Raw genomic sequence first — 23,501 nt, 5'->3', positions numbered from 1 at the left:
AAAAACCATCATGCTTCTACAGGCTAGTAGTTCTCTACATACACTCATTATTACTAGTAACTTCGCTTTTCAGCTTCCAAGGATTTATTCATTTTTCCATTACTAATGAATATATGCTGTCTACACAAACTTTTTTCCTAAATGCTTATAATCCATTTAGGAGTAAGTCTAGACATCATAATTAACTTATCTTTGATAGTAATTTGAATTTAGAGTAATCTGGACCATGATTAATGTTGAGTATTAAACCAAATAACCTCAAATTCAAGAAATATTTTAGAAATATACTTTAGAAACGGTGTACCTTAGTACTGTCTTAACTCTTCAGGGTGTATTTTGGGAAGACTCCTTAGTGGAGTGGAAATTATGACCAGTTTTGGAGTTGAAAATGTGTTTTATAAATCAAAGCTAGTATTATATTCATGCCATTTTTGTTTTTGTAGTTGTGCACTAAATATGAAACAGATAACATGAATTTGCTTATCAAATTCTTAGGCTACAAAAGAAGGGTCAACACATTCAAAACTCCCAAGAAATGGTTAAAACAGTACGATTTTATACAGCAAGTATATAAAAAGTACAGATGGGCTAAACATCTAAATCCATTTACTGAGTTTTTTTCAGCAAGCTTTATTAATCCACAACAGATCTAGTGATACTGAGAATATATACCATGATTTCATTTAGTGAAAGGTTAAAAAAAAAAATTCTCGCAAAAATCGACCTTTGGTGCCTCTCACACTTGAGGAAAACCCGATTTCTCTGGGACTATGTAACCATGTAACCCAGCTGTCACAGTTGTGTTTGCACACTTAATTAAAAGCTTCAGCAAACGGAAATACATTAAAACTCAAAAGTCAAACACTGTTCTCCTAGTGCCTCCAGTAGTTTATTGGTAGTTATTATCCACATTTTTATAAATATAAACATTCTAAGTGACTGTCACTAGTGCAGGTACATTTAACAATGAAAGCTCCACAGGAAGCTACTTCATTTTGTGTGTAACAAGAAAAATCAAGGTTCCAAAAACTGTACCACTGAAAACGAGAGAGAACCCCCAAAACAGAAAACCCCAAGTCAAAATAAAACCCTGCTTGCAAAGTGCAGTTCTTTTGGTTATCTTCAGAACAAACAGCTGTTGGCTTTACACATAGAATTATGCTTAGTTGTTAATATAGGATCACTGGAAGTAAGTCCTTGCTTGTAGATAAGAATTAGGAAAGGGTTTTCCTCCTTTTAATTTAGAGGGCATTTTGAATTCCAGTGTAAACAGCACCAGCGAATTTTAACAAAACATAGCTTTGCTACTTTCCCCTTCATTTTCTAGAATCCTAATTCTTATCTGCAGTACTGTATCATTTCTTCCTACCTTATAATCAGGACTGAACTGCCTACATAACACTTTTGAGATTGTAAACAAAAACTTAAAGCTCAGAGCACTTATAGGACATCTCTTACATTCTCACTCCACAGTGCATCAGGTGTTGTTTATAAAGCTTCTGCTCCTCTCAAAACACTACAAAAATATATGAAACCACATCTGTGTTCAGCCAGCAAGGATCAATAAAACAAGTATTTTACAGTTGGAATACGTTAGAGACCATGTATTATAATTGCATCCTCTTGACTGAATTCATCAATTGCTTTCTTCATAAATCCATATATACCAAGCATATACGTTTATTAATCTACATGCCCTAATTTACTATATAAAAGAATTAAGTAAATTATTTTAGGTTCTTCAAGTGAAAGTGCTTCTGGTAATAAACTATTTCTAGAACAGCCCTAAATCCCCAAAAAGGTGTTTTAAACCTGACCATGGAGAAGGATGCATAGCTACTCCTAAAAAGTAAAAAACTACACACCAAAACATGCATTGTCAGGAAAACGAATCCATGCACTTGAATATGCCCCCAATACCTTATTTGTATTATTTTAAGTTAGACCAACTTAAACATTGTCTAGAATTAAGATATACCATTACATCATCTGATTCCAGAAAATGTCAAAATTCATTTGGCCAAAACTTAAAAAAGCAAACACTTCCTCCTTTTCCCTTACTGGTTGGACCAATGTGATCAATATAACCACGTGTATATATATTAATCTATCTTAACATTTCCATTCATTAACATTTTATGTTAACATACAAAACCTTATATGCAATTTCCTTGTAAAGGCTTCCCCCAAAAGATGTAAGGACAAAACACTAGGCAGACACTCTTCAAAGTTTTATTTCACTAACTTCAGGTCAAATTTCCACAACTGTTTTCTGGTTTTCTGGTCAATTCGCTATCCATGCTTGGCTTCCTAGAATGGTAGTACCAAAATTTGTGGGGTAGGGATAAGAGACCATTTTAAGAAGCACTGCATTTACTCATCTTCCACAAGGCAAAAGAGTTGGGCATCTGATTGTTCAACAAAACAAAGCTTTATCAGCATCCAGGAGGGCAGGCGGGCAAACCAGGCTGTAGACACTCTTCCATTTGTCAACATCAGACCAGAGAAAACCTACTCCACACAGATATAAAAAGAATCGCCACTCATCTCTTCTTTTTCTGTTGCCGCAACATTTTTCTTCTTTTAATTATCATATCATGTAGTTTCTCAAGTCCTTCCTTTAGTCCATCCCCTATGATCGCACAGGTGGGCTGCAAATGCCAGGGAGTTGATGAGCTCAGTTCACCCATTGCTAACAATTTCTCAATTTCTGACAGAGACAGTGAGTTCCTCAGGTCTTGTTTGTTAGCCACTATAAGTACAGGGACTCCCTGGTTTTCTGATATCCTGGTTATTTTATGTAGTTCAGTTTTGGCTTCTTCCATTCTTTCAACATCTACAGAGTCCACAACAAACACAATGCCATCTGTGCATCTGGTATAGGACTTCCACAGTGGCCTTAATTTCTCCTGGCCACCTACATCCCAGAAGTGAAAAGTGACTGTTTTAGAATTTCCCAAGGTTACCTTAATTTTTTCAGTGTTAAATCCTTTGGTAGGTACAGTATTTACAAATTCATTGAACTGCAACCTATATAATACAGTCGTCTTTCCAGCACAGTCCAAACCCAGAATAACAATGTGAAAGGACTGAAATGAAGGCAGGCTGGATAGGATAGAAGTCTGGTCTGACAGTCCATTCCCCATTTCCAGGTGCAAGTAAGTGATCCAAATTGAAATGCTTTCTTCTCACTGCTTTAGAACTTCTCTTCCTAGGGGATCCAGCTACCAGAGTGCTGAGGGTGAAAATGAATAAGTTATTCTGGTGAAATAACATACTACAACTGTTTTCCTCTCTTCCTGCTTAAATAAGCAAGACGGGGAACTTGAAAAATCCAACTTGCTTCAATAAACAAACCCAATGAAATAGGAAACGTACGCAAACCAAGGCAACCAACAGAATGATCCCTGTGATTGCAATTCTTTAACATTCACGAAAATTGCAGTAACACGTACTACTCTACTTCCCTGGGTTCCCAAATCTCCAAGCCCTCATTCCGAAGACAACCTAGTCATTAGTATCTGGTCCAACTCGCAATAACCACAGAAATGCCTCTTTAGGCGCAAACCCCCTAACACATAATCCTATCTCAGGGATCTAATTCCACGTGTTTAAGAGCATACCCAAGGTCGCTATTATCCCCCCCCCCCCCCGGCTCCCCCCAAAATAGCACAGTGCTCTCACCTCCGGAAGTGGAGTCTGGATCCAAATGAGAAAGCATTTGGTGGGCCTTTTTTTACGCGGGGTCCTGGGGGAGAAGCACCCCACGTCCGCTCCGCTTAGCTCTCGACGCAGCTCTGGCAGTTGCTGGACTAGAAACCGTAAATTCAGAATCTGGCCACGCCCACTCCTCCCGGCCCACCCATGAGCCCAAATCCCATTGGTCATCCGCGCCAGAGCGTCCGATTCACACCCGCCCCAGCGCCCTAATTGGCGAGAGTTAACTGCCGCTCCCAGTGCGGCCGAGCTGGGTTCTCTCGGTCCATAGGCACCACCTGTTGCCCTTAAGTTAGAAAACAAGACGCCCGCGGAGGGAGCCAAGTGGCCCCACCAGGTGAGGGAACGCGTAAGTTGCTCGATCAGGTCGCCGCCAGGCCGCTCACAACGCCGCCCCGGCGCACCTGCAGCGCGGCCCGCAGACGCAGCGCCGCGGCTCCCACATCCGGGGCCCGCGGTCACCGCCGGCGCGTTAACCCTTTGTCCGCTGGCCGGAGGGTGCTGGCCGTGGCCACGCCGGCCTCCTGGCGTGAATGATTCAATGTGGGACACCCGCAAGGGCAGGCCCACTGTCTCCGCGCCACTATCCCCTCACGTCGTCCCCCCGCACCCCAACGGCTCCTCTCCTCCAGCAGGGCGTGGCCACACCAGCTGCCTGCCCTGCGCGGCTCACCTGACTCACAGTCCTCCCTCGTCCGGACCCCGCGTTGTTCACAGCCCCTGGGGAGCACGGTGGTACCTGCCAGAAGGCACCCGTGAGGCCAGGTTGGTGCCCGGAAACGAGACGCGACTTCTGGGGACGCCGGGTGGACGCCGCGCGCCAGGAAGCCTAACGGTGCTCTGCCTTCAGCTCCCGGCGCCAGCCGCGGCCCCGCCCCCTTTCGGCGCTCGCGGGGCACTGGCCAGAGGGGGGCGCGCGGGAGCCAGGTCTCCTAGCAACGTCAAAACAAGGTCACGTTCCAACCGGCCTAAGGGGGATGGGCAACCCGCGAGGTCGGGCGGGGTTTCCGGCTTCGGCCTCGGACGCAGTAGCCGTCTCCGAGGCTTTCTCTAGCCCGGGGCGAGTGACAGACGGACCCCGCCGGGTTCCACCCTCCCAGCCTGCCTCAGGGCGCCGCACGGTTTCCCTCTGGGCGGTGGCCGGTGACGTAGGGTCAGAGATTTCAGAGGACACCAGACGGGTGGGCCCCTTATATAACGGGGTGACGTGGGCGTGCCTCAGTAGCTGCCGTAAGAGCCTGGGCCAGACTAGTGTCTGAAACTCAGCTTTCTTTTGAAAAGCAAATAAATCCCCTCTCCCACAGGATCCCAGCAACAGCCCCGTGAGGTAGAAATATCCCGGTTCTACAAATGAGGAAATAAACTGAAAGATGAGCTGTTTCTGCTGACCCAGGAAAATAAGTGGTGGCCCTTTAACTTAAAGTCTACTACTCAGGGGAATTCTAACTTTTTTTGAGGGAAACACAGCGCCATCTGTTGGACTCTGTTAACAACTGTAACTATTGTCTGGATCTATCCACTTAAATGGAATATTGGGTATTTCTTCTGGCCTGAGACACCATGACAAAATTATTTAGAGACTAGAGGCTCTGTGAACCTTGGCTTTAGTTATGGTTTTCCAAACTTTGCTAACAGTGTTTGTAAAAATACACATTTCTGATCTCTATCACAGACCTGCTGACTCTGAATCTTTAGGGGAGGGGCTAGTGACCTGTATCCAACAAGAATCCCAGGTACTTAATGATTAGACATTTTGAAGAAATACTGATCTTATGAAATGGGTAAGCTTTCTTTTTCTAAAATACTACAACTGAGTAATTTACCTTGTTTCTCCTTTTTGAATTCCAGGACCCAGATCAAATCTGATGCCTCTAGCATTTTTCCTCTCTTCTATAATCTGATTTTCTATGTTATGCCTAAATTAAGCAGGCACACATTGTAGCTGATGTCCTTCATGACCTTTGCTGCCCTATTTTTACATATTGTTTTCTGTTCTAGGATACTTCACTTTATTTTTTTTTTTTTGTAGGTATTTACTGGAATCTCCCAAGTTTGAAAGTCTGGGTAAACAGAAGGCAAGGACTATGGTGGAAGGAATTGATTCAGTGGAGGCAACAGACACACAGCATATAATTGCTATGAATACAATAGGACTTCTGGATGGTAAAATAGAAGTTATTATCAAGTCTGATGCTTATACAAACTTTATCTGACAGGGTGGCTTAACAGAAAAAGATGTAATTTCATTTTTTTTAAGATTTTATTTATTTATTTATTTGAGAGACTGAGAGAGCACGAGTGGGGAGGAGAGGGAGAAGCAGGCTTCTCGCTGAGCAGGAAGCCAGATGCGAGGCTTGAGCCCAAGACGTGGGGATCATGACCTGAGCCAAAAACAGACACTTAACTGACTGAGCCAACCAGGTGCCCAAAAGATGTAATTTTAAAGATGAATATTAAAAGAACTCAAGATGTAGGAGAATAGAGTTGCAGGTGGAAGTGACAGTATGCAGAGCTTGGAAGCATAAAGTTTATTATATGTTCAAACACATCAAAAAAGAGGAGATTATAATTTCCCATGGGCAAAAAAAAAGATGAGATGTCTTAGGGGGACTTTAATACCCACTCTCAACACAAATAGACCATCTAGGCAGAAAATCAATGAGATATCATTTGAGCAACACTATAGACCAAATGGACCTAACAGACTCATACAGAACATTCCATCCAACACCAGTGGAATATACATTCTTCTGAAACCCACATGGAACATTATCCAAGGTAGATCATGTGTTAGACCATAAAACAAGTCTCAATAAATTCAGGAAGACTGAAAATACCTCGTATCTTTTCTGACCACAATGGCTTGAAACCAGAAGTCAATAGTAGGAGGAAAACTGGAAAATTTGCAAATACATGGAAATTAATGAACATATTCTTGAACAACCAATAGATCAAGGAAGAAATCAAAAGAGAAAAAAATATGAGACAAATGAAAATGGAAATACAACATAACAAAACTTATCAGATGCAACAAAAGCAATTTTAAGAGCAAAGTTTATAACTATAAATACCTACATGAAGGAAAAAATAAAGATGTCAAATACACATTAACACCTCAAGGTTGGTTCAAAATATGCAAATCAATAAATGTGACACACCACATTAATAGAATGAAGGATGCAAATCATGATCACCTCAAAAGATTCAGAAAAAGCATTTGAAAAAATTTAACATCCTTTTATGATAAAAACTCTCAATAAATTAGGTATAGAAGAAATGTATCTCAGCATAATAAAGGCCATATGCGACAAGCCCACACTATATCATACTCAATGGTGAAAGTTTGAAAGCTTTTCCTCTTGGACCAAGAACAAGATGAAGGTGCCCGCTCTTACCAGTCCTACCTGACATAGACTCAAATCATCTAAGAGGCATCTAAATCAGAAAAGAAGAAGCAAAATTGGGATATGATCTTATATATAGAAAACACTAAAGACTCCACAAAAAACTATAACAACTAATAAGCAAATTCAGTAAAGTTGCAGGATACAAAGTGAACATACAAAATCAGCTGTATTTTTGTACACTAACCAACTATAAAACTATATAAACAAAATAAAACAACCCCCCTTACAATAACATCAAAAAGAATAGAATATTTAGTAATAAATTCAACAAGAAGGTAAAAGACCTGTACACTGAAAACTGTAAAATGCTGAAGAGAGAAGTTGAAGAAGACATAAATAATAAAAAGATATTCTATGTCATGGATTTGAATAATTAATATTGTTAAATTGTCCATACTAACCAAAGTAATGTATAGATTGAATGCAATCTCTCTCTGAATTCCAATGGAATTTTTCACAGAAGTAGTAAAAATAATCCTCAAATCCATATGAAACCACAAAAGACCCCAAATAACCAAAGCAACCTTGAGAAAGAATAAAGGGTCACACTTTCTGTTTTCAAAGTATATTACAAAACTATAGCAATAAAAACAGTATGGCACTGCCATGGAAACAGACATATACAACAATGAAATAGAATTGAGAGGCCAGAAATTACCATGCATAAATGGTCAACTGAACTATGACAAGGAGCCAAAAATAGTCAAGAGGAAAAGGATAGTCTCTTCAACAGAAGGGAATTGGAAAATTGGATATTCATAGGCTAAGAATGAAATTAGACTCTCATCTTTAAATACTAAGATGTTGGGGCACCTGGGTGGCTCAGTGGGTTAAGCCGCTGCCTTCGGCTCAGGTCATGATCCCAGGTCCTGGGTTCGAGCCCGGCGTCGGGCTTTCTGCTCAGCAGGGAGCCTGCTTCCTCCTCTCTCTCTCTGCCTGCCTCTCTGCCTACTTGTGATTTCTCTCTGTCAAATAAATAAATAAAAATCTTTAAAAAAAAATAAATAAATACTAAGATGTTAAGACTTGAAATCTTGATAATTCTAGAAGAAAATATAGAAAAGAAGCTCCTTGACATTGGTTTTGGCAATGATTTTTTGAATATGACACCAAAAGCATAGTAATAAAAGCAAAAATAAATGAGTGAGACTACATCAAACTAAAAAGCTTCTGTTCAGTTGGTTAAGCACCCAACTCTTGATTTTGTCTCAGGTCATGATCTTGGGGTTGTAAGATTGGGCCCTACACTGAGCTCCATGCTGGGCATGGAGCCTACTTTGACTTCTCTCTCTCTTCCTCTCCTTCTGCCCCTCTCCCCATAAAAAATTCATAAAAAATAAATAAAAGCCTTCTGCACAGCAAATGAAACAATCAACAAAATGAAAAGACAAACTATGGAATAAGAGAAAATATTTGCAAACCATCTACCTGATGACAGATAAATATCGGGTTCATACCCAAAATATATAAGGAATTTATACAACTCATAGCCATAAATAAGTAAATAAATAAATAAAATATAAACATAATCCAATTAAAATGGGCAAAGGATCTGAATAGACATTTTTCCAAAGACACATTAATGGCTAGCTGATATACAAAAGGTGCTCAACATCACTAATCATCAGGGAAATGAAAATCAAAACCACAAGGAGATATCACTTCACACCTGTTAGAATGCCTATCATCATGAAGACAAGAGATACCAGTAGGAAAGGATGTGAAAAAAAGGGAACCCTTGTCCATTGTTGGTGGCAATGTAAATTGTTTCAGCCACTGTGGACAACAGTATGGAGGTGTCTTAAAAAATTAAAAATAGAGCTATTACATGATCCAGCAATAAACTGAAATCACTATTTTGAAGAAATAATCTGCAACCCTGTGTTTACTGCAGTTTTCCTCACAATACTAAGTGTCTCTTGGTTAATGAATGGATAAAGAAAATGTGTTATATGTATACAATTGAATATTATTCAGCCATAAAAAAGAAGGAAATTCTGCCATTTGCAACAGGAATGAACTTGGAGGGCAATATGCTAAGTGAAATAAGTCAGAGAAAGAAAAATACTGGATGCTATCATTTATCTGTGAATCAAAAAGTTGAACACAGAAGCAGAATAGAATGGTAGTTGCCAAGGTTTGGCAGGAAGGAAAAATAGGGAGATATTGGTCAGGGGTACAAAGTTCCAGTTACAAGTTCTGAGAATCTAATCCATAGCATGGTGACTCTAGTTAACATACTGTATTGTTACCTGAAAGGCACTAAGAGAGATCTGAAATGTTATCAACACACACACACACACACACACACACAGGCACATAAATGTGTGAGTGTGATGGATATTTTAATCTTATTGTAGTCTCATTTCACTTCACAATATATCAAACCATCATACTGTACACATTAAACTTACACAATGTTACCTGTCAATTATATCCCAATAAAGCTGGGGGGTGGGGGGAGATGTGCCAGCCAAAAGGTATTTTCCCGAGCCCTAAATGATAAAAGTGGATGCATTTTATGTTTCCAAAGTGTATCGGTATCATTCCTGTTATGGTAAATTATTCATGTTTCATAATCTTAGACTCAGAAAGCTTTTTTTGAGCTGGATTCCATTTTGAATTGTCTCTTGAATTCCTCTGCCAAAGACCCAGCATGTTCAAAGCTTCATTATCACTTCGTTATCACTCTTGCTGTACCATGGCCCTGCTCTTTTGGTCCCTGCTTTGGCTGGTGGTAGTTCATTTAATAGCCCCAAGTAGAATCACAGAGACATTTAAAAAATTCTCTGATGTCCCACTCACAATTAGCTACCGATGTCTCTTTAATCCGTTTCTTTCTTTATATTCCATTTCCAGTACTTACAGCTGGTTCTCATAATGTCTCCCCTAAACTAGTTAATTTACCTCCTAACTGATTTCTCAGTTAATAGGCAGTGGTGCTGGGATTTGTCCCCTATGTCTGGCACTAGTGTCTGTTTTCTTCTTCATGACACTCTAGGGAGTTCATATTTAGGTTAACTCACTTTCAGCCAATATAGCATAAAGCCAAGGTACAATTGGACAAGAATTTACAAAGAAAATGTCAGAATGGAGTACAATCCCAAAGGTACATAGAATGACTCCTAGATAAGAATTCACCAGCAGAGGCGCCTGGGTGGCTCAGTGGGTTAAAGCCTCTGCCTTCAGCTCAGGTCATGATCTCAGGGTCCTGGGATCGAGCCTCACATCGGGCTCTCTGCTCAGTAGGGAGCCTGCTTCCCCCTCTCTGTCTGCCTGCCTCTCTGCCTGCTTGTGTTCTCTCTCTCTCTGTGTCAAATAAATAAATAAAATCTTAAAAAAAAAAAAAAAAGAATTCACCAGACCTATAGGTCCTAAACCCTCCCCATGAACTTCTTTTATGAGCAGCTTCAAACTACTTTCACTGGTTTTAAAGTCCCGGGACAGTTGGCCCCTTCCTCTGAGAAGGCTGTCACAGGCCTCTGGAGAGTTGGTCATGCCCAGATGCCAAAAGACACACTGGTGGAAAAGTCTCTCCATACCAAACAAAGACTACCTTTTTTTTCCCTTCAGTAAGACAGCAGAAGAGATGATTTATTGTGTACGTGTTATATTCAGCCACAAATGAAAACATTAGTTTTCATTTAGTCCCAGAAGTCACAGGTCCAGAGCAAAGGAGCAAAAGGGCCTGTTTTGGTATGAACAAGTCAGGTCTCTCAGAGGTGGTCATTGTGATCTGATGGTGATGGATGGTCTAGATCCATTAAATCAAGCTTTAGAAAGTAGGCATACAGTCCAAAAATTGGTATCAGCATCCCTGGTCTCTGGTTTTCCTTATTTCTGCTCTTGTGGCTCCCTGGGTGACGAAGCCAGTGGTTTACTTGGACCTCTGCCTCATCTTTCTTCTTTTATGCTTCAGTCTGTGCATTCACTTCTTCCTCCTCATGGTGCAGAAGTTTCCAAGATGGCGATAAGGCTGAGACCCAAGGTTTACTTTCTATGTCCCTATTTCCTGGCCTTGGGCCTGCTTCTTCATACATGATTGACAGTGAGAATGTCTAGTCCAACAGGACCCCAGTAAGACTATCACATCAGAACAGAAGAGTCCTGATTCTTCTTGTTTTAACAAGCACTGTGTGTTGAGGCACCTGGGTGGCTCAGTTGGTGATGCATCTGCCTTCAGCTCAGGTCATGTTCCCGCAGGTCCTGGACTTGAGCCCCACAGCGGGGAGTCTGCTTGTCTACTGTCCCTCTCATGCTCTCACTCAAATAAATAAAATAAAATAAAATAAAATAGAAAAACCAAAACCAAAACAAAACCGAAACCCAACAAGCACTGTGGGTTATATTTGATTTCAACAGTCCTGTCCTGTCATGTCCTTTTTACATTTCTATCTTCTATCATGAACATTGTAATCCTCCCCATCACATTCATGTCTTCTCGTTGGAATGCTCCAAAGCTCAGTGTTTAGGTCTTTATACTTTCTCCTTAGGTAATCTCACCGAGCACCAGGACTTTAAACACCCTTTACTCTCCAAAATTTGTATCCAACCTGGACCTATTCCCCAAACTCCACAACTAAGATGAATATAAACATCTCAAACAATTCCTAAACCTACTCCTCAGACTCAGAATTTCCCATCCTATACATTAGCACCCAATTCACCTACTTACTCAGAGCAGGAACCTGGGAGTCATCCTCATACACCACATCTAATCCATCCCATGGACACATACATCCAAATCAAATTACCTCTTAGCACCCTACTGCTGCCTTACCACGCCACACTTCAGTCTGTGTCCAATGTGCCCCTGGTCCTCTCATGTGGTCTCTCTGCTTTTGGGGGGAAAGGGAAAAGCTCTTCCCTCAGGCTCAAATGTCACTCCTGGGAGAGGCCTTCCTGAACATCTTATCTAAAGTATCTGCCCTACGTCTGGGTGCTCAGTTGGTTAGGTGACTGCTTTTGGCTTGGGTCGTGATCCTAGAGACCTGGGATTGAGTCCCCCATCGGGCTCCTTGCTCAGTGGGGAGCCTGCTTCTCCCTCTCCCTCTGCTGCTCCCTTTGTTTGTGCTCTCTCTGTCCCTCTCTCTCAAATAAGTAAATAAAATCTTTTAAAAAAAGTTAAAAAAAAAAAAAGTATCTGCCCTAGGTCACCTGGGTGGCTCAGTCGGATAAAGCCTCACACTCTGGATCTCAGCTCAGGTCTGGATCTCAGGGTTGGGAATTCAACCCCTGTATGGAGCCCACTTAAAAAAAATAAAAAAAGAAAGAATCTACCCTGACCAACCTCCCATCCCCCTCACTACTTTCTATCCCTTACTCTGCTTTATTTCTTCTTCCTAGAATTTGTATTTGTTTATTGTGTGTTCTGTCTCCTTTTCCATTACAGTTCTAGCAGGCAAACAGGATGTCAATGTCACGTGTCACTCTATCCCCCAGTGTCTATGTAGTGTCTGGCACATAGTAGGAGGTCAGAATTTATTGAATGAATGTTTCATATCCTAAGAATAATTGCTTAAACAGGAACCAACTGATGTCCATAGAGACAAGTGATAATTTTAAAGGCGTAATTCTACACAGAGAAAAAAACCAACAAAACAACTTGTACCTGTCTATTACTGAATAGGCAACAGATCCTATAGAAACAGCTTTGAACGCACCATTATGACAAAACAGAATGCTTAGCTTCTCCATGTAAAATATCTTCATTAAGCTTAACTGTTATTTTACTACTCCTCAGGCTAGCCATCAGGTACTTACTGTTTTTTATAACTAATGGACCCCTTCAAGTGGTTTTCTCAATCCCAAGAGCAGAGGGACCCAAAGCAGTGTTCAGATCTTTACAACTTTTGAGGCAGTAACTAATTATCATTCTGAGAATAAGAATTTCCCCTACCTTCAAACTATCCATGTTTCCACTCTTTTAGCTCAAGTTTCAGCCTGACTTTTCTGTTTCCAGCTTTTTCATTTCTTTGTTTGCACCCAGTATTTATTGCTTTATTTTGTTAGTGGTAGTTATCCTGTGGTGGGGGTGGGAGCCCAGGTATCAGAAGGTACTCCATTAACACTGTCCACTGTTCCTCTGAGATAAGGAATAAAAAACACTTTTATTTTATTTTATTTTATTTTATTTATTTATTTGACAGAGAGAGACAGCGAGAGACGGAACACAACCAGGGGGAGTGGGAGAGGGAGAAGCAGGCTTCCTGCTGAGCAGGGAGCCCTATGTGGGACTTGATCCCAGGACCATGGGAACATAACCTGAGCGGAGGGCAGATGCTTAACTTAACGACTGAGCCACCAGGCACCCCAGGAATAAAAAACATTTTTACCACGAGTCAAGAATGGGCAGAAATTCCCCTTTTCAGTTTCTGTAAATGTGTCCTTACTCTTTAATGTCAAGGATTCATATGTGCCTTGTAAAAAATACGTAAATGATAATTTAGAGCCACTCTATATAATTGAGGTGCTCCCTCCTTTGTCAAACACAGAATAAAGGATTAGATAACTCATTTCAAATTCTCTAATCTACACTTAACATCTAGGGGCTCCTGGCTGGCTTAGTCAGTGGACTGTGTGACTCTTGATCTCCGAGTTGTGAGTCTGAGCCCCATGTTGGGTGTAGAGATTACTTAAAAATAAGATCTTTAAAAATAAAAAAAGAAGTAAACTGAACATTTGTACAGCTAGTGAGGGAAATTAGATATTACCCAAAATAGAATGAATATCATAGCATTTTGGGGTGTTTTAATTAACACAAAACAACATTTTATGATCTACTGAAACGGTATGTAGTCAAAATAGTGCCTCAAATACTCTCCATTATTAAAGAAATCCTAACAGTTTAAGGTATCTTTATTTGTTTGTTTGTTTGTTTGTTTTGAGAGAGAGAGAGAGCACAAGCCAGGGAAGGGGCAGAGCGAGAGGGAGGAGCAGGCTTTCCACTGAGCAGGGAGCCTGATGAGGGGCTTGATCCCAGGACCCTGGGTTCACAACCCGAGCCGAAGGCAGACACTTATCTGACTGAGCCACCCAGGTTCCCCTTAAGGTATCTTTAAACAAGTAGATTAGTTCTCTTTGCAAAAAACCACCTAGTAAGTAATTTTACTGGGACAATTTAGAAAAACTATGGCCTAATATCCTAGGGAAAATGAGAAGAAAAAGTTCTGTTACATTACTCTTTAGCTCATTTTATGGGTTTGTTAATTCAGTTGCTTAAAAACAAATTTCACAAAGTTTTTGTAGAGCAGTAGCCTAGTACTGGAACAGATATTTAGAAAACCACAAGTTGATTTTTGTCTTAATGTGTGTATGTGTGTGTGAGTGTGTGTATCTGTGTGAGTGTGTACATCTGTGTGAGTGGCATTAGAGTAGTTGACCAGGTGAGGCAGGTGATAATCTGGAAGGAAGACAAAGGATAAGTCAGGTAATTAAATATAATTTACTAATCCTGATGAAGAAATAACTAGTTTATGATGACAAATAATAAACTACCTTTTTATTGCCTTACATTTAGCATTTAAGAGCAGCTTGAGGTTTGGTTTATTTTAAAATTATAAGTCAGGTAGAATCTTCGCTTCCATTCTATGAGTTCACATGTACCAATGGAAAACATCTTTTGTTGGGAGAATTGTTCTTGATAGATGAGAAGAAAAGTTTACTTAATTGAGAAAAAGAAGACAATTAAAATACGTCACATGTGTTTGGATATCAACATCTCTCTCACTCTATAAATAATATATTTTGGTTGCCTATGGAGAATATTACAAAACCTAGGTGAGCTTTCTGTTGTGATACAGAAGTTATAATTAAACTCTAACCCACAATAGAAGGGGCCTTCTATACTTTATTTTATAAGATTTTATTTATTTATTTGACAGAGAGAAAGAGAGAGCACAAGCGAGGGAGGCAGACAGAGGAAGAGGGAGAAACAGGCTTTCTGCTGAGCAGAGAGCCCAACCTGGGGCTCGATTCCAGGACCCCAGGGTCATGACCTGAAGGCAGATGCTTAACCACTGAGCCACCCAGGCACCCCTGTACTTTATTTTATTTTAAATTTCTACTCCTTACTTTATTTACATTCCAGTCGACATGGAGGAAATCTTTGAGCACATCTGAGTGGCAGACTGAATGCTTCTGTGCTGCCAAATGTATGACATCAGTGACTGTTCATGCTGCTGAGCGTAGAGAACTCTTTCATGGTTAAAAATGTAAGTGATGACCGACAAAATGACGTGTGTACAAAATACCATGGTTCCTCCTTTGAGATGATATTTTAATAGTAAGCCAATATAAAATGGTAAAATGATATAAAATGGATATAAAACTAATATGAAAATTCAATGTCAGAAAAGATCAAGGCTGTAGCAGGGGTCCACATGTCATGAAAATGTCCGAAGACTTGGACTTACCCTCAGTCAGGAGGAGCAGGCACCCCTCACTGAGAAGTCGCTGTTGGCGCCAAGTCCCACAGGAAGGCTCTGAGCTGCGTGTGCTGGAGGAAGGCGGGATGAAGGAACAGGCCAGGAGAAGGAGCTGTATTCCAGGAAGAAAGAAGGAACAGCATAAGCAAAGGCACTGGAAACACTCAGAATGTGTTCCAAGGAAAGAGCAAGTAATTTATCAACAAACAAGAACACAGGGCTCTGTGATATGAGGCAGATTCAGAAAGGAAAAAAAAAAAAAAAACTGACCCTGATAGTGGAGAGTCTTGAATAATTTTGGTAATTTGGTAATTTTATGGGGATATATTTTTTAAATCTTTACATTAAAAATCTGTTTCGTTAGTAATAAGTAGAATTGTTTTATTGACACTTAATTGAATAATTTTTTTTTTCTTTTTCCCCACCTCTACTGAAACTATTCTTTGGGAGGTCCTCAGTGACCTTCTGCATGGTAAGTAACTTTTGGAAAGTGACCAATGCATCCAAAAGTTTGTTCAGTCCCAGTCCAATATATTTTTTTAAAAAGATTTTATTTATTTATTTGACAGAGAGAGAGATCATAAGTAGGTAGAGAGGCAGTTAGAGAGAGAGGGGGGAAGCAAGCTCCCTGCTGAGCAGAGATCCCGATGCAGGGCTCCATCCCAGGACCCGAGATCATGACCTGAGCCATGCAGGCACCCCCAATATCTTTCTTTTGTAACATCTTCCACTCCTTTTTTCTTTTTTATTCTTACTTTTTTTTTTTTTTTTCAAAAAGCATAAAATGCTTATAAAAAAAGCACAGAAATCTTAAGTGTATTGCTTGGTAACCTCTAAGAAAGTGAACACATCTTTCTAACAACTATCAGGAAATAGAATAATATTCACTTCCCTTTAAGGAGTTACTACTCTGCTCAGGTACTCTACTAAGTCTTGGATGGAGATTTTGGAACTAACTTGGTGTGGGGTAATAATACCACAGAGTCATCAATGGCGGAAGCCCAACTGCCTTGGGGATGCCTGGGTGGCTCAGTGGATTGAGCCTCTGCCTTTGGCTCAGGTCATGATCTCAGGGTCCTGGGATGGAGCCCTGCAGCAGGCTCTCTGCTCAGCGGGGAGCTTGCTTCCCCCCTCTCTCTAACTGCCTATTCTGCCTACTTGTGATCTCTCTGTCAAATAAATAAATAAAATCTTTTTTTAAAAAAGATATTGGACTGGGACTGAACAAACTTTTGGATGCATTGGTCACTTTCCAAAAATTACTTACCATGCAGAAGGTCACTGAGGACCTCCCAAAGAATAGTTTCAGTAGAGGTGGGAAAAAACAAACAAACTTTATTCAATTAAGTGTCAATAAAACAACTCCAGCTATTACTAAAGAAACATATTTTTAGTGTAAAGATTTAAAAAATGTATCCCCATAAAATTACCATCCTCCTATCAGAAAGTAAAATTAATATTTCAGCAAAATGCACCACATTACACTATAGATTTGAATTCCCCCCAGACACCTCCATGTTTCCCCCAAGTTGTAATACTCCACTTTGTAGAGCTTTGATTACTGATTTTTTGGCTCACTTTCTACCTCATTGGCCACTCTTCCCTCTTCCCCAACTCCACACCCTCATTCCTGAGCTCCATCCACATGGAGCTCTTACTTTTCTAGGTATTCTCTAGCATATCACACTCATTCATGCCTCTGTCCTTTTAATACAGTGTCCACAATGTCCCTTGTCCATCCCCTTTCCAGCCCTGCATGGACCCTTGTCCCCTTGGAGATCTGTTTACTGTTCAATGCAAGGTTCTGGAGCCTGTACCTTGGTGAGGATTTTCTCAGTTTCCCAGTCAGAGTAAATCCCTCTTTCCCTTGTGCCACGTCATTTTCGTGAACCTACCACCCCTTAAGCACCCATCACTTTGAAATTCTCTTTTCATGTCTAATTCTCCTACTAGACTCTTTGATCTCCAATGCCTTGCACAATGCTGGTACAGAAGTTATCACAGCAAGGTGATTTATTAGGCTGATTATTTTTTTAACCCAGACACATCTGCCGTGTAAAAGCTTCCAGCTGCCTCTCTGACTGGGAATGAGTGTAAGTTTCCTTGAGGCGTATCTTTGGTTGTAAAAAAAAAAAAAAGCAGTTTAAGTGCCCTTTTTAGTGAAATAAATGCAACACAATTAGGTAAAGATTGCCTAGGGAATGAGACAGAATAGGGCCCTTTTTTGTAAACAGTATTGCCACTGCAATGGAATTGTTACTTAGGGAAAGGTACAAAACAGAGTCTGAAGCCAAGGAACTTCTTGGGTGGAAAAGGAATAAAAGACCTTGTATGTTTCTGAATCTTCTTTTTTTCAGATTGACGTGGTCTCAGTCAAGGACTATAGCTGGAAGGGGCTTCAAGTGGGAACTTCTGAGAAGTGGGGCAAGGGTCTGCCCTGGGACCTGGACTCAACAGCAGGGTTTGAACGGAGATGGGAGAAAGGCCCAGTTCTGGTGCATGCTGTGGATGAATGCAGAAGTTTGTCCTCATCCTGCCTTCCCAGCAGGGTGGACTTCCTCCGGATATAAGCTCACTCTTCCACTATGTCAGAACTACTGTGGGCTGTGCAGAGATCTTGACCAATAATCACATTACGGAGAGTAGGTCTTGTCTGGAACAGTAACACTGCAGTACAGACCACAACAAAGGGCTGAAAGGCCAATGGGAGGCCACTCATATCCTTGACTCTATCATCACAAAATATTTACAGATAAGGCTGGCTCTTTAAGTTCCCATGGTTATGGGATCATTCAGGCAGAGAGAGGGGGCCCCAGGAGACAAACAGTGGTCTTCCTGCTAACCTAATATTTGATTCTGAGGCAGTCGTTGAAAAATAAGATCTCTGACCTTCCTGTACCCTCAGCTCTTGAGGTAGGTCCCACCAATTGCAGGATGAATAGTCAAAGATTTTTTTTTTTTAAATTTGAAGACAACCAACTTCAGATCTGTGTTTTGAGAAGATTACCCTGGCAAAAAATGATTAAGAATAGCAGGGGGAATGGGGTGCCTGGGTGGCTCATTTGGTTAGACAACTGCCTTCGGCTCAGGTTACGGTCCTGGAGTCCTGGAATCGAGTACCACATCGGGCTCCCTGCTCCGCGGGGAGTCTGCTTCTTTCTCTCTCTCTCTCAAATAAATAAACAAAATCTCAAAAAAAAAAAAAAAATAGAGCAGGTAGGACTAGTCAGGCAGTTTGGTAAGACTCCTGACTAGAGGTAACAGAAGTCCTAAATACGGTAGCAGGGAAAATGGCTTTTGACAGGAAAACAGGAGTTAAATCATTTGGAGAGAAGACTGACAGGTCCTAGAAACTGATACATGAAGTGAAAAGCGTGTCATAGGGCTCTAACGTATTCAGGCAGAGCAACTAGACGCATACGACCCAAGCCAGGCTGCGTGAATATTGTGATGTTTGTATGCAGAACTGAAAGAGGGCTTGGAGGCCCAGGAAGGAATTGCTACTGGTCAGCTACATTGAATCAACACTGATACACTAGTATTCCTTTCAGTAGAAGGGAATGCAGAGCATGCCCAGCCATGAGGGCAGAGGTAGTTTACAGTGGAGAACAGAGACAGGTCTGAAATGGCGCCCTCTGTAGGTGGCACCGGATCGGAGGAAGACCCAAACAACCGTTCTTAAAAATTCCTCTAGTCCCACACCTGCCAACTGATCCAGGCCTTTAGAAAATATTGGGAGAGTGAAAAAAATAAACAAATTAAGTGTGCCTCGGGGTCTTCATTGTGCCTCATTTCCTCCTTGGCTTGTTTTTGGGAGCACTGAATGAAGTTAGTCTATGCATAACACCAATAATGCTAAATAAACTAGTACTTTATTTTATATGATTTCATACATAAAAATAGTATTTTATTTGTACATGCTTACTTTTATTTTTAGGCTTCCTGAAGAGCCCAGAACTGATTACCTAAAGCATTTTATTTTCTACTTTTAAAAAAATATTTTATTTATTTGACAGGTAGCACAAGTAGGCACAGCAGTGAGCAAAGAGAGGGAGAAGCAGGCTCCTGGCTGAGCAGGGAGCCAGATGCAGGACTCAATCCCAGGACCCTGGGATCATGATCTCAACCGAAGGCACATGCTTAACTGACTGAGCCACGCAGGAGCCCCTCCTAAAAGCATTTTAGTTATAAGTAATTAGAGTTAAAAATTACTCTACACTATTGAGATTTTTGGCATAAAAATGGTAGAATGAGCAAAGATGCAGCATCATATCTGACCTACAAAAAGAGAGATAAAATTATTGGCTATTAGACACCTGGGTGGCTCAGTCGTTAAGCATCTGCCTTCCACTAGGGTCATGATTCCAGGGTCCTGGGATCAAGCCCTGCACTGGCCTCCACACTCAGCGGGAAACCTGCTTCTCCCTCTCCCACTCTCCCTGCTTGTGTTCCCTTTCTCGCTATGTCTGTCAAATAAATAAAATCTTTTAATAAAAATAAATGTTGGCTCAAAAAAAAATGTTACTCACCAATGTGAGTAATTTAATGAACAAACTCCTAAATTTGATATCTGATAAATTAACATTTATAAATATTAATTTGTTAAATAAACACATGAAGAGCAGTTACAGTCTACAAACTTATTTTAAAAGGGGGTTTTCCCCATTCATCAATTATCGTCCAAACTGCCTTATAAGCAAGATCTGTGTGATTTGTCCCAACTTTATAAATGAAGAACCTAAGGGTCTGTGAAGTTAAGTGATTTATTTGCCAAGAGTCACTAAACTAGTGTGTATGTGTTTGTTTGTTTTTTTTTTTAAGATTTATTTACTTATTTTAGAGTGAACTTGCGAGGGAGGGAGGGAGGGGCAGAGGGACTGACAGGGAGAGAGAGAGAAGCAGACTCCCTGCTGAGCTCAGAGCCCAACAGGGTTTGATCCTATGACCCTGATATCATGACCTGAGCCAAAATCAAGGGGGTCGGACACTTAACTGACTGAGCCACCCAGGCGCTCCACTAAGCTAGTGTTTTGGAATTGTAACTTAGCTAACTCCAGGTAAGAGCTCTGTCTGTGACCGCTTGCTGACTTAATTCTGGGATGGGGAGAAAAAGGAAGGGAAGTTATTTCATAAAGTTTACAGGGTAGCATATTAGGGCAGCAAAAAAATGAGGAAAGTCAATATGTGCTTGTTTTGAATGTACACTTTCTGTCTTTAGTACATTAATTCTTAGTATGCTTCATTTATCATAAAGAGAGAATATTTGAGGATTAATAACTAGCAGTCCTGAATCTATTGAAAGTTGGTAGCAAATTTATGATGTTCTCAATCCAAAAGGATTGTATGGTCTTAAGGCATATCCAGATGTGGTTTCAATGAAATCAGGGGAATGCAATCAGGTTTAAAGGTTAATACTCATAGAGAAACAACTGGTGTTGATGGACCGTCCTGCTATCCTCTATTTTTAAGATATAGCAGTGCCTTTTAGTAGAAAATTGGGGCTTTCTTGATGCCACTTGTATCACCAATTGGTCTTCAAATGTTCTTTAGACTAATAACTCTCCATGACATAAATTGAAAGTGTGTTGGATGGCTTATTAAACAGAATCAGGGGCACTTGACTGGCTCAGTCGTTAAGTGTCAGCTTTCAGCTCACGTCAAGATCCTGGGGTCCTGGGATTGAGTCCCACATCCTGCTTCCTGCCCAGGGGAAAGCCTGGCTCTCCTTCTTTTACTTCCTCTTGTATTCCCTCTATCCTGCGTCTCTCTCTCTCTCTGTGTCAAATAAATAAATAAAATATTAAAAAAAAAAACCTGAGAGTCAATATTCTTCATCAGAAATCTAAAAATTAGGGCGCCTGGGTGGCTCAGTGGGTTAAGCCGCTGCCTTCGGCTCAGGTCATGATCTCAGGGTCCTGGGATCGAGTCCCACATCGGGCTCTCTGCTCAGCGGGAAGCCTGCTTCCCTCTCTCTCTCTCTCTCTGCCTTCCTCTCCGTCTACTTGTGATCTCTCTCTGTCAAATAAATAAATAAAATCTTTGAAAAAAAAAAGAAATCTAAAAATTAAATCATCTTAATAAACTGAGAAACCACTTTTGTTATAACTTAAGACATTACATAGAGATAGTATACACGCCAGGTTCTCAAACATTTCTAAAATGCTAAAATTAAACTTGTCTCCATGATGCCTATATGCTAAATTTAATAGGGCAATTCACAAAAGACCTGGAATATTAGAAAACTGTGCATGTGAATTATTACAAAGATAAATAGTATTCAATTTGAAATCCTGCTTGTAATATAGAACAAAATAGAACCCAATCCTATCCTTTTTGTCTCAAACCAGAAAAAAACTTTTTATTTCATTCTAAAACAGAGGTACAGAGAAAGTATAAATGATCCACCAAAATATGTTAACATTTGATTCTAACAATATTTGTCGAACTATTAGTATCAGAAGGTCAACTTAAAATGTAATGTTTTGTATCTTAGATAAAATTAGACCCATTTTTAGTTCTGTTTATTCAAACATATAAATGGGAAATACACTTGGAAAATAATTTTACATATTCTATATTAAAAGGAAATTATACACAATGAACATGGTTATTATTTTCTAATTTTTTCCTGCTTTTATCAGTAAGTGGGGTTTCCATTTATTTAGTCAGAGGTTAGTGAAGGGCATTCGATTAGCTTGTAATGAAGGAATGAAAAGTATAATATAATGCGATCTTCTGAAGATCATACACAACTTGTAAAATTGCAAAGTATAGTTATACATAATATAGCAAAAAAATTGTTCCCTTCTTTGAAGAAATGGGTATTAAAATCAGGCTTCTAAAAATCAATTACCATTTAATATTTTGGATTTCAAATGACAATTTCCAAACAATTAAGACATTCTGTTTGCTTTTATTTACTCAAACATTAAAGATTATTATATTATTGGATACAGAAGTTGAAAGTTTCAATGAATTCCTAAAATATATAAATATTTGGAGATTAAAAAGTCATATGCAGCTGCTGCTAGGGACACACGACAGTGCAGCTGCTTTGGAAAACTCTGGCAGTTCCTCAAAAGGTTAAAGAGAATATCCATAGGAGCCAGCAGTTCCAGCCCTGGGCAGATTCTCAAGAGAAATGAAAACACGTTCATGCAAAAATTTGTATATGAATGTTCCAAGCAGGCTTATTCATAATAGTCAAAAAGTGGAAACCACCCAAATGTCCATCAAAGGATGAATGGATGAACAAAATGTGGTGTATCCACACAAAAGGATATTATTTGGCAATAAGAATAAAGAAATCCAGTTGCATACTATGTAACATGGATGAACCTTGAAAACATGCCAGGTGAGAGGAGTGAGTCACAACACCTATTGTATTATTTCATTTATATGAAATATCCAATTTGGGCAAATCTGTAGAGACAGAAAGTCTATTTGTGATTGCCTAGGGGCTGGGAAGAGAGAGGGATGGGGAAAAATGGTATGGGATGGCTAGTGGGTCTGGGGCTTCTTTCTATGGTGATAAAAATGTCCTAAAATTGATCTTGATGATGACTGTATAACTTAATATACCAAAAATTATTGAGCAGGTCTTTTTAAAAAGGAGGCCATTAGCAATCTTTCAAAAACTAATCATCTCATGCAAGTAAATCAATTTCTTTTTTTTTTTTAATATTTTACTTATTTATTTACCAGAGAGAGAGAGAGAGAAAGCAGGGGGAGTGGCAGGCAGAGGGAAAAGCAGGCTCCTGCTGAGCAGGAGCCAGATGTGGAGCTCCATCCCAGGACCCAAGGATCAAGACCCCAGCCGAAGGCAGCTACTTCACTGACTGACCCAGGCGACCCAATCATATTTCTTTTATGAAGATTTTCACACTCACCCCCATACAAGGATATAGAAATCTAGCACATTCATAGTGGTAAAAACAAAACCGAAAACTTA

At 40.2% G+C, this 23,501-nt stretch overlaps 1 protein-coding gene and 1 long non-coding RNA gene across 8 annotated transcripts; one reads left to right on the top strand and one right to left on the bottom strand.

Moving 5' to 3' along the window:
* Window positions 1–870: 870 nt before the first annotated feature.
* ARL4A (ADP ribosylation factor like GTPase 4A) lies at window positions 871–13,053 on the bottom strand. 6 transcript variants are annotated; one of them, XM_047694896.1, is made up of 4 exons: window positions 13,024–13,053; window positions 4,391–4,649; window positions 3,685–3,807; window positions 3,209–3,235 (listed from the first exon to the last, which is right to left on the bottom strand). In XM_047694896.1, exons 1-3 carry the CDS (start codon window positions 13,036–13,038, stop codon window positions 3,737–3,739), a joined length of 345 nt encoding a protein of 114 aa, XP_047550852.1. In that variant the 5' UTR covers window positions 13,039–13,053; the 3' UTR covers window positions 3,209–3,235; window positions 3,685–3,736. The 6 variants fall into 6 exon arrangements, with proteins under 6 accessions (XP_047550851.1, XP_047550848.1, XP_047550849.1 ...); XM_047694897.1 differs by having other exon boundaries at window positions 3,210–3,232; XM_047694895.1 differs by lacking the exon at window positions 13,024–13,053 and having other exon boundaries at window positions 871–3,232; window positions 3,685–3,812; window positions 4,391–4,981.
* On the top strand, window positions 3,935–19,250 carry LOC125080793 (uncharacterized). 2 transcript variants are annotated; one of them, XR_007121479.1, is made up of 4 exons: window positions 3,935–4,054; window positions 5,022–5,880; window positions 15,214–15,337; window positions 17,908–19,250. It is a non-coding gene; the product is annotated as an uncharacterized LOC125080793 (long non-coding RNA). The 2 variants fall into 2 exon arrangements; XR_007121478.1 differs by lacking the exon at window positions 17,908–19,250 and having other exon boundaries at window positions 15,214–15,894.
* Window positions 19,251–23,501: the final 4,251 nt, after the last annotated feature.

This window comes from Lutra lutra, chromosome 11 (assembly GCF_902655055.1).
Source record: "Lutra lutra chromosome 11, mLutLut1.2, whole genome shotgun sequence".
NCBI classification, from domain to species: domain Eukaryota; kingdom Metazoa; phylum Chordata; class Mammalia; order Carnivora; family Mustelidae; genus Lutra; species Lutra lutra.
This window is presented reverse-complemented; position numbering and strand designations above follow the sequence as displayed.